This window comes from Staurois parvus, unplaced genomic scaffold (assembly GCF_062004578.1).
Source record: "Staurois parvus isolate SC_StPar_1 unplaced genomic scaffold, SC_StPar_1.0 ptg000564l, whole genome shotgun sequence".
NCBI classification, from domain to species: Eukaryota; Metazoa; Chordata; class Amphibia; order Anura; family Ranidae; genus Staurois; species Staurois parvus.
Genome location: NW_028318360.1, coordinates 5,999,377 through 6,011,213, shown reverse-complemented (window position 1 = coordinate 6,011,213; position 11,837 = coordinate 5,999,377). Strand labels below are relative to the sequence as shown.

Below are 11,837 nucleotides of genomic sequence, written 5' to 3'. Positions count from 1 at the left end.
AAGCTGTACTTTTACATTATATATATATATATATATATATATATATATATATATATATATATATATATATGGATTTATATAGGCACACATATATACGTTTTCAATGTGTAAAATGTGTAATAGAGAGGTATCTTATTTGTATATATGTATATATATATATATATATATATATATATATATATATATATATATAAGATAGATAGATAGATAGATAGATAGATAGATAGATAGATAGATAGATAGATAGATAGATAGATAGATAGATAGATAGAAAAAAGGATGTTTAGAAATAAACAGAGACATATATTTAAAAAATAGATGTACAGAAAGATTTAAAAAAAATAGATGGCTAGATATAAAAATATACACAGAGAGATAAATAGATAGATAGATAGATAGATAGATAGATAGATAGATAATTGACAGATAGTAAATATATATATATATATATATATATATATATATATATATACGAAGTTACAAGCAGACATGCACACAAACCTTTTCAAAGTGCAATATATACGTTTTACATAAGTAGCAATGATTAATGTAATAAAACTGTATATATAATATACTCTCTGTGACTATTTGATGCATAAAATATATTTCTGACCCAGTTCGATATTTAAAGAAAAAAATTAAAAAAGTATGCAAAAAGTGGAAAACAAATTGTTCATGTAAAATATTTCTTTAGCATTTAGCCATATTTCTCTCCCAAACCAACATATTTTATTTAAATGTGAAATACAAAATTCTATGAATTATGAATTCGAGGAAATGTTTTTATCTTCATTTGTTCTGTCTATAAAAAGATAGAAAGGGAAACTGGTGAGCCGCATGCAATAAAAAAATAAATAAAAATGGCAAATGCAAATTATTATCGCAGGAAATTCTGGAGTGGCTTTGCACATAAAAATTGCGATCAAAAGTGCTAAAAAATCCTGAACAGATGATTTGATGATAAGAAGGAGAAATCTGTACAGAGCAGTGTACATGGCGAGAGGGGCCGGTACCGGCTCACTGTACGGTCAGATCTGTGACTACTGGTTGAAGAAGAGGAGCCACTTTAGCGCAAGCGATCTGTAAATCCTGCAGTGATTATGTCATGGCTGAATGAATACAGACGTTCAGACAAGTGCTATGCTCTTTCAGGATCATGGAAAAAGTACGAGTGAGAAAAAACACAAGCAGAGGACAATAGACGGAGAAGATTTGATGAATTGCATACACCTGCCTGTAGTGAAGGCGTGACTGCAAAGTAATTAGCCAACACATTCCCCTGTCCAAGTACATTATCGCCCCATAGTCAGTAGACTGAGAACAAGACAGAATGTACACCTATAGAATATGTACATTACCATACTCTGCAGAGTCATGACAGTGTGCATTGTACTGTGTGTGAGAAGGAGAACTGAAGGATATTGTCTTCCCATCCATCTATATATATTATATATTACCTATTTACTAATCATCATATATATTACATATTTATTAATCCATCAATATTTACCTCTCTGTTTGTATCTATTTATCTATTGGTATCTCCATTTATTTTTAGCTAGCAATATTTTTAGTTTTCTCTGCTTGTCTGCTTGTAACTTCACCTATATTTAACTATATATATTTAGTTTTAACTATCTGTCAATTATCTATCTATCGATCTGTGTATATCTATATCTTTCTTTACATCAATTTTTTATGTCTGCCTATCTCTCTGTTTATTTAAAAAAATATTTTTCTTTTTTTTTCTTTCTTTCTCTTTCTTTCTTTCTTTCTTTCTTTCTTTCTTTCTTTCTTTCTTTCTTTCTTTCTTTCTTTCTTTCTCTCTCTCTTTCTTTCTTTCTTTCTTTCTTTCTTTCTTTCTTTCTTTCTTTCCTTCTATCTTTCTTTATCTACATCAGTTTCTGTATAGCTTTATATCCATCCATGTTTATTAGCTAACTGTCTATCTATCTATCTATCTATCTATCTATCTATCTATCTATCTGTGTGTATCTACATCTCTAGCCATCTATTTTGTTTTTAATTTTTCTTTACATCTATTTTTGTGAAATATCTGTCTATCTCTCTGTTTATTTCTAAAACATCCTCTTTTCTCTATCTATCTATCTATCTATCTATCTATCTATCTATCTATCTATCTATTTAGGTAGCTATTTTATATCTTTCTGATCAATATGTCTTAGGTTTGCCCTATAATCTCTAATTATTTGCATATTTCTTTGTTTCTCTCTCTAGATTGTGCATGAAAATTGTGTGCTATTGTAGGCATTTTTGTTATGTGTTGTACTTGAGAGTATTTGTGGCTTTATGCTAATTGTGTATATTGCATATTGATTCACCTGTATTTGCATGTGAAATGAATATATGTGCACTGTACTGAGGAGTCTGTACCGTACAGGGGATGTCTGGCAATGATTGCCTCTCTCAATGCTAATTGTGGAGAGGAGCCGCAGTGCATTGCTCCAGAGATATCACTGACTTATCTGAAGTTAGGATCCGACCTTTCCATCTTAGCTCTGGAGACAGATGTCAATTAAATATGTATAATTGTCTGAGTGGTTGTATATTTACCATAAGAACCTTTGCTGATTGAGATATATATGTGTATATATATATATATATATATATATATATATATAATGTATTTTTGTGTCTTTAAAGTATTTCTGCTCCAAATTTCTACATTATCATAGATATCAGGATTACAACAAAGGTGAGTTGGCAAAGTTTACATCATCGAACTTTGAATTAACTCCTGTTTAAATGGTCTTATGATTTCCCTTCAATCTGATCAACTAATAAATGGGTTGCACTTTCAGGAACTGATGGAGTTTAATAAAGGCAAATAGGCTGTTCTGTATGCAAGGGAATTTACACTTAATTTGTGAATGAGGTGAAGCTCTGCTGACTTTCATCCTCCAATCAAGTGCAAGGAAAAAAAATAGAACAAAAATACTGAGGGTTTTTTTTTGTTTTTTGTTTTTTACTGTTCACCAAATTCACTAAACTAAGGAAAAATTCAATTGCAAAGTGTAAATTCCTTCTCAAAGTAGTCTACGTGCCTTTAGTAAATCAACCTATGTGTCTCCTGGACTCTGATTTCATTAATACACTCTTGTACAACTATTATTTAACAATACATTATTTACTAAAAATTGGACCACTCATAATCTGGTGCAGATGTGCATGGTAGCCAATCATCTTATAACTTCAGCTTGTTCATTTAAGCTTTGAAAATAAAACCTGAAAGCTGATTGGTTTCTATGCAGAGCTGCACCAGGTTTTGTATTTTCCAGTTTTAGTAAATAACCACCATAAAGTTTATAGTTTATGCATTACACAGACTTCAAGTGAAGTCAAATTAATATTTTATTTCATTGTATCCAAAAAGAGTATTTTTTTTTCAATATACAGACAATATAAAAACTGCATATGCTTCAGTGCTTCTTTAGGACCCCATCTCTCTTCCCCACTGGTTGTACCCCAGAGATAAAAAGTCTTTGGTTATTCATAACTAACAGAAAAGAAGATGTTTCTCCCTATCAGTCAGATCCTTTCATTTTCAAATCTGCATCAGAAATAGTGAGCTGAAATCTGATTGGCTCTAGCCAACGCCCCTCTCCTCTTCCCCCTGCTTGTGTGGAATGTCCCCTGTTAGTGATGAGCACAATGTTCATAAATTAACGAACAGAATGAATTTGAAAACCAACACAGCAACCAAATCTGTACAGGGCTCTTCATCTAGTAAGAGGGAAAACAATGTTAATACTGAAACGTGTATGGAATATCAACCCAAACTCTTTCACATATCAAGTCACAAAGCTGGCACACCAGGATAAGGATAAAAAAATAAAAAAAATAAAAAAATATATAGAAGTTACTTTTTTAATTTAACATTTATATATATATATATATATATATATATATATAAATGTTAAATTAAAAAAGTAACTTCTCAGCAGAGCCCATTGAGTTAAAAATAATAATACATTGCTACATAAAGATCCTTATTCCCCTGATAAAGCTTTGTGAATTGAGCCTGTCAGTGATATGGAAGTAAAGAAGCACTGGATGGGGCAGGAAAGTGCACATATACAGGACCATGAATCCCTCTAGTAAAGTATCTTGCATAGGACGAATTAAGGTGTCCGTTTGTGAACCAGAGAATAGCTGCGATTCAACGGATCTCAGCTATTCTCTGGTCATTCACAGTTTATAACACTCAGGAGATCCTGTCAGCCCTTCTCTGGAGATCTGTGTTCTCCGTCCAGATTCTCCAGCCCAGAGCTGGAGAATCAGAGGGACCGCAAACTAAGCAGAGATAATTTACCTCTGCTTAGTAAACTGGATTTTACTATAATCTGGAGAGATTATAGTAAAATGAGCCGTTTTTCACAGTTTGTAGACCGTTATCCAGCGTTTGGAAACCGTTCTCCCTTCGTTCGGAGAACTGCTTCATAAACTGCATTCACAGGAGAACTTTGTTCTCCGAGAATGCCGGAGAACTGAGCAGCGATCTATTACCTCTGGTTCACAAACGGACACCTAAATTAGATAAATGATGTGGGTTCAAGTTTTTTTTTTTTTTTCTTAAAAAGGTACAAAAATAAGTGTACATGCTGTAGGCAGATAATAGTAAGATATCATAATAATAATAATAATTAAAAAATAAATCCTCCCCTTCCCTACAGTGATAGGTCAGAAACGCAAACTGACAACCTATTAATTCCTGGAAGTGGCTTTGTGATATGGAAGAAGAAGAAGTTGATCGCCTTGCGACAGTCTGTAACAATGTGCGATTTTTATACGTCCCCATCGGTAAGGCTGTAGTATTTGCCGGGGTTGGGGAAGCACAGGTAGGGGATGGTGCTCCCTGGGTAGATGACAGGGAAGGGCATTGGCAAGACGCACCTATTCAAGAAAGAACTGTCTTTGTAGAGGACTGAGAGATCCCCAGCAGTTTCCCCAGATCCGGGACCCTCCAGTTCTGCTGACATCTGTCTTTTCAGCTTGTTCCTTCGGTTCTGGAACCAGATTTTCACCTGGGTCTCAGTTAATTGCAAGGAGTTCGCTAAACAGGCCCGCTCGGCACTGCTGAGATAGCGCTTCATGTCGAAGGTGGACTCCAGCTGGAAGATCTGGCTCTTGGAGAAGATGGTCCGGGTCTTCTTCTTGGCCAGGAGTTTGTTCTTCTTACCGAGCAGGTCGGGCGATGGTGAGGGCCCATCCACCAAGCTGTCAGCGATGTCTCCCCTGTAAGGTAAGTCTCTGTGCTTTGGGGACTGCTCAGTGCAGTAGCTAAGGCTTTGGGTGGAGGTCAGGAGGCATCTGGTGTCTGCAAAAGAAAATCCCAAAAAACAAAAAAGAAATAAAAAGATATGTAAACTGTAACAATAATTTTCCTCCTGTTTGAGGTTTTCCTCGATCTGTGCAAATAAAATGTAGCTGTTCATCCAGCAAAAAATCATGTGAGCTCCTAAGTATAATTATGTGTGCTTTCTGCCTCTGGACTGCTATCAGTTAGCTATGTTCCTACTATAGCCATGAACTACAAACACCTCCCTAAGTGGTGTTCTCTGCCTCTGGACTGCTATCAGTTAGCTATGTTCCTACTATAGCTATGAACTACAAACACCTCTCTCTGTGGTGCTCTCTGCCTCTGGGCTGTTATCAGTTACCTATGTTCCTGCTATAGCCATGAACTACAAACACCTCCCTCTGTTGTGCTCTCTGCCTCTGGACTGTTATCAGTTAGCTATGCCCCTGCTATAGCCATGAACTACAAACACTTCCCTCTGTTGTGCTCTCTGCCTCTGGGCTGTTATCAGTTAGCTATGCCCTTGCTATAGCCATGAACTGCAAACACCTCCCTCTGTTGTGCTCTCTGCCTCTGGACTGTTATCAGTTAGCTATGCCCCTGCTATAGCCATGAACTACAAACACCTCCCTCTGTTGTGCTCTCTGCCTCTGGGCTGTTATCAGTTAGCTATGCCCTTGCTATAGCCATGAACTGCAAACACCTCCCTCTGTTGTGCTCTCTGCCTCTGGACTGTTATCAGTTAGCTATGCTCCTGCTATAGCCATGAACTACATACACCTCCCTCTGTTGTGTTCTCTGCCTCTAAGCTGTTATCAGTTAGCTATGTTCATACTATAGCCATGAACTACAAACACCTCCCTAAGTGGTGTTCTCTGCCTCTGGGCTGTTATCAGTTAGCTATGTTCCTGCTACAGCCATGGACTACAAACACATCCCTCTGTTGTGCTCTCTGCCTCTGGGCTGTTATCAGTTAGCTATGTTCCTGCTATAGCCATGAACTACAAACACCTCCCTCTGTGGTGCTTTCTGCCTCTCGGCTGTTATCAGTTAGCTATGTTCCTGCTATAGTTATGAAGTACAAATACCTCCCTCGGTGGTGCTTTCTGACTCTGGACTGTTTTCAGTTAGCATTGTTCCTGCTATACCCATGAACTACAAACACCTCCCTCTGTTATGCTCTCTGCCTCTGGACTGTTATCATTTATCTATGTTCCTTTAATAGCCATGAACTACAAACATCTCCCACTGTCATGGAGAAGAGAGGGAGGTGTTATGTAGTCCTGAAACAGTAGGGTTGGTTTACTGAAAGCAAATAGACTGTGCACTTTGCAAAATGCAGTTGCTCCAGAGCTTAGTAAATGAGGTAATGTTTTACTTTACAATGAATATCCAATTAGGGCAAGAAAAATAAAAAAAAACAGCATTTTTGCTTGAACATGATTGGCTGACGGAAGTCAGCAGAGCTTTTGCTCATTTATTAAGCACTGGAGCAACTGAGCTTGCAGAGTGCAGCTGCACTTTACAAAGTGCACAGTCTATTTGCCTTTAGTAGATCACCCCCTGTGATACACTTCCTATCCTGGGATGACAATGCTGCCCAGAAAGGTTGTCACCCTAGAACAGGAAGTGAGTTAATGGCATGATTGCCAGGTTAATATGAAGGAAAAAGTATGTGGAAAAAAAAGAAAACTAATGCAGCCATGACATCTAAAGACTGATAAACTGGGGCTTTAGATACATTTTCAAATTGATTACATGGTATAATGAAGGAACGATGGGACACTGGTGATCTCACTGGTGATGCAGATCTGATTAGCACTAAAAACCTTTTTATTTTGGGCTATTTCTAAACTATAATCTCCATAGAATGTACTTTTTTGGAATTCTACAGATGACTTCCCCAGCTCTTCAGATAAAACTCTGCAGGTCACTTGCTTCTATATACTGATCTCAAACTATGCCACACTAGGTTAAAGGATCATCATTACCAAGAATATTATATTAATTATATTATATTATATTATATTATATTAATGTTATGTCCTGCAAACTGCAAGGTGTATTGATGGTATCCACTAGATGAATCATGTTTCGTTTTCCCCTACTTATTGACATTTTCTCCACATTTATTAGGTGCAGACCAAGCTATCCAATACAGTGACAGTGACAGTAACAGGGGCAAATTATAAGCAAAGGGGGGGGGACATTTATTGGCTGCAACTAAAATTTTTATTATATTTATTTTTTATTTGAAAGATGCAACCATTTGGATTGTTGCAAGCGCCCTTGGAAAGTTTTGGCTCAATCACTATCACTTTTTCTGGACAGCTTGACCTGCACATAAATTTATTGGAAATGCAAATGAGGGCATGCGAAAGGGAAAAAAAGTGTTCTTCTAAATAAATGTTGCCTATATATATATATATATATATATATATATATATATATATATTAAAAAAAACACTGCATACATTTATCGTAATATTTTTCTCCATTTTGGTCCTCCAAAACCTCCATAGAACTTTGGAACTGAATTAAAAAGTTCCACCCAGACACAATGTATTTTACCTTATTAATATATAGGAATGATGACAAAAAGCTGCGCGGTATTTACACAGGATCAGCTGCATTCGTTGGATTTAATTGCACAATTAGAATATGACATTGGGGATCCATTTTCATGATCATTTCAGAGCACAGACCAGTCAATACAATCAGGATTTATTGCTATACAATTAACGTCAATCCATAGGCAGATTTCAGGGGCTGGGGTCCATGCCTAATATTGAGAACCTCTCTGTGCTGACCTGTGGCTGAGTGGGCTCAGCCTGCTTGCGCTGGGACTTGTAGTTCTCCAGCAGCTGTAGAACCTCAGGCTGGCTTATCCTGGATTAGTGTAGAGGGTGGGAGTCTCCCATATGGTCATTATATATGGTCCCAGATTCCGGAGTCCCAGCTGTACTGATTCCCAGCCGTCAGATGCTCTGTCCTGGGGACACCAACTTTAACCCAATATAATAGGAATATTATACCATGAGTCGTACTATCAGCAGCTGAAATCTCAGTTCATAACTGTTCGTAAATCATCAAATTAAGGATTGTTTAAATGTCATAACGATCAATTGATATCTCCAATATCTCTATAGCTACATAATAGCCCCAAGTTATATATATATATATATATATATATATAGTACATATGTATATAATTTTATTATTTTCTTCTTCTTTTTTTAACGGTGGAGAGTACCAACAGGCAAAGATAATCTATCCAGGTAACCAGACATGTCCTCCCTCAAAAAGCACCAAAATAAATAAAACTATTGGGGATGCCTGTATTCTCTAGAAGTAATGCATTATGCTCTCTGTGCTATAACCCCTTTGTATTCTATATCCCCCTGTATTATGGATGTTTGTGTGTTACATTGTTACATATATAGGATATTATAGAAAGAGTTTCTGCAGCATTACAATAATTACATTCATATCTTCATAAAAAATAAGTGAACACTGTGTAGAACAATTAGATGTATGATAGTGCCACATTCTTGACTTGTATATAGTATGAGTATTTATTACATATATATCTTCATAACAATAAGTGAACACTGTGTGCATTTAATAATTAGATGTATGGTAGTGTCATATAAATCACACACACACATATATATCATAATATAGTAGGAGTATCTACATCATTACAATAATTGATACATACACACACATCATGCTTGCAGTTAAGAGATGAATGGTAGTGTAATGTATATATCATATGCAGTATAATATAATAGGAGTATCTATAGCATTGGAAAATTAAAACAGGTGTATACATATCTTGCTGATAAATATGTGAACACTGTCTCCATTAAATTGACAGAGTCATGATAGAGTAATGTAAATAACATATAGTATAAAGTATCTACAGCATTGGAATACATATATATATATATATTGCTGACAAATAAGTGAACACTGTGTGCATTAAATTAACAGATGAATGATAGTGTAATGTAAACAACAAACAACATCTATAGTATAGAGTATCTAGAGCATGGGAATAAGTGTGTACACATATATATTGCTGATAAATGAGTGAATAATCTGTGCATTGAATTAACAGATGAATGATAGTGTAATGTAAATAACTTGTATATAGTATAGAGTATCTACAGCATGGGAATAGATGTGTGTGTGTATATATGTATATATATATATATATATATATATATATATATATATATCTTGCTGATAAATAAGTGAATGATCTGTGCATTGTATTAACAGATGAATGATAGTCTAATGTAGTAATGTAAATAACGTATATATAGTATAGAGTATCTATGGCATGGGAATAGGTGTGTGTGTATATGTATATATATACATATATATATATATATATATATATATATATATATATATGATACGTGAATAATCTGTGCATTGAACAGATGACTGATATTGTAATGTAAATAACGTATATATAGTATGGTGTATCTATAGTATGGGAATAGGTGTGTATATATCTTGCAGATAAATACGTGAATAATTTGTGCATTGAATTAACAGATGAATGATAGTGTAATGTAAATAACTTATATATAGTATGGAGTATCTATAGTATGGGAATAGGTGTGTGTGTGTGTATATATATATATATATATATATATATATATATATATATATTGCAGATAAATACGTGAATAATCTGTGCATTGAACAGATGAATGATAGTGTAATGTAAATAACTTATATATAGTATGGAGTATCTATAGTATGGGAATAGGTGTGTATATATCTTACTGATATATAGGTGAATTAACAGATTGATGATAGTGTGATATAAAGACCTGTACATATAGAACTTAGATTATGACAATATATTAGAAGTATACTATACTTATATTTAATGCATTATGTTGGCACCCACATAATAATATGAATGTTACATTGTACCCACAGTGACTGTAGACATTACATGGCCATTTACATGCATGCAGACATGGGTGACAGCCCCAGTGTATACAGTGATTGGTAGCATACAGAATGCGCTGACTGCTCTGGCTGTACCCCCTGTTACAATGGTGCCTGCTCCTGTGTGTGTACCTTGTGCAGTCAGTAAGGGGCTCCTCTTGTCTTCTGTGGCCCTCCGCTCCTCATCTGGCTCCGCTGAGTGTTTGCACAGCTCTCTGCTGTCATCTATGGACCTCTCTATGAAGTCCCTCTGTGTCTTGCTGCCCTCCGATCTCCTGGAGTTTAACTTCAGGATGCTGTCGATGGTGAAGTTTAAGGAGAGGGGTTTGCAGGCATCTTGGCTTTTACTCATGGTGGGGCGGCTGCGTTGCGCTCAGGAGGAGTGCGGGACCTAGAGAGCGCCGATCCGCGGCACAGGGAGCTGCATCGCCCGCACAGCTCTGTGGACTAGGGGAGCATGTAGAGTCCCAGGCAGACACAGACAGGAAGGCAGCACAGCCTTGCTCTCCCATTACATGACACAGAGTGGAGGAGGGGCATGCACTGCACACTCTGCACTGACACTGCACAGCACACTGAAGGATTATTTGGGGTGAAAGGAAAGAGGACACAGACACCAATGTGAGAAAAGCACGTATTATCCGCTTTATATTCAGCCAAAAGCTCTTCTGATTGTTTAATAAGCTTTTAAGTGGTCAGATGTAGAATCATTAATGCGACACACTTGGGTTGCTTTACTAAAGGAGTTGAGCATGTGCACTTTGCAAGGGAATTTTCACTTAGTTTGGGGAATGTGGTCAAAATTAATTTTGCAAAGAATACCCAACTGTACAAGGAAATTTTTTTTTTTTTAAACCTGCATTTTTATTTGCACATGATTGGAAAATGGAAGTGAGCAGAGCTTCCTATCCTTCACTAAGCAAGCTGTGGCTATACACTGATAGGCTGAAGGAAAAAAATCGAACCGATTCCTCCATGCATTTTATATAACTTCCATGGATAAATGCCCTGCTGCAGCTTTTCAATTGTAGCAGCTGGCCCTGCCAACTGTGGAAGCACCCCAACAGTTCCTGCTTCTGATTGGATGGGGAATTTCCCTTTCAAACTGAAAATTCACTTTGGTAAGTGAACAGCCTATTAGCTTTAGTGAACCAGCCTCACTGGCTAAAAGCTGAAATTTAGATATGGCAATTTTTTTATAGGTACATTCAGGGGCATCCCTAGGGTTGGTGTCACCCGGTGCAGTAACACTTGGTGACACCCCCTCCGACGATCCCTGCAGAATGGATCGGATCTGCGAATTGAGCATAATGGATCAGACTTTCCAAATGGTCAGTCCGCCCCTGTACTGCACATACATACATTGGTCCAAGCTGGACCAATGTAACCAGTAGCGTCCCGAGGCAGGTGTGGGGGGTGTGTGCCGCCCTGGGTGACACCTACCGCACGGGGTGACACCGGACCCGCTCCATGAAAAGGTAAGTTGTAAAGCAAGCCGACGGTCCCTGCAGGATGGATTCAATCCATCCTGCGGGGATCGCCG

General features: G+C 36.8%; 1 protein-coding gene across 1 annotated transcript; it reads right to left on the bottom strand.

The window, feature by feature from the left end:
* Window positions 1-3,354: 3,354 nt before the first annotated feature.
* LOC149450721 (homeobox protein HMX2-like) lies at window positions 3,355-10,792 on the bottom strand. The gene is made up of 2 exons (XM_089691569.1): window positions 10,427-10,792; window positions 3,355-5,338 (listed from the first exon to the last, which is right to left on the bottom strand). The coding sequence occupies exons 1-2, from the start codon at window positions 10,644-10,646 to the stop codon at window positions 4,806-4,808; spliced, it is 753 nt and encodes a 250-aa protein (XP_089547695.1). The 5' UTR covers window positions 10,647-10,792; the 3' UTR covers window positions 3,355-4,805.
* Window positions 10,793-11,837: the final 1,045 nt, after the last annotated feature.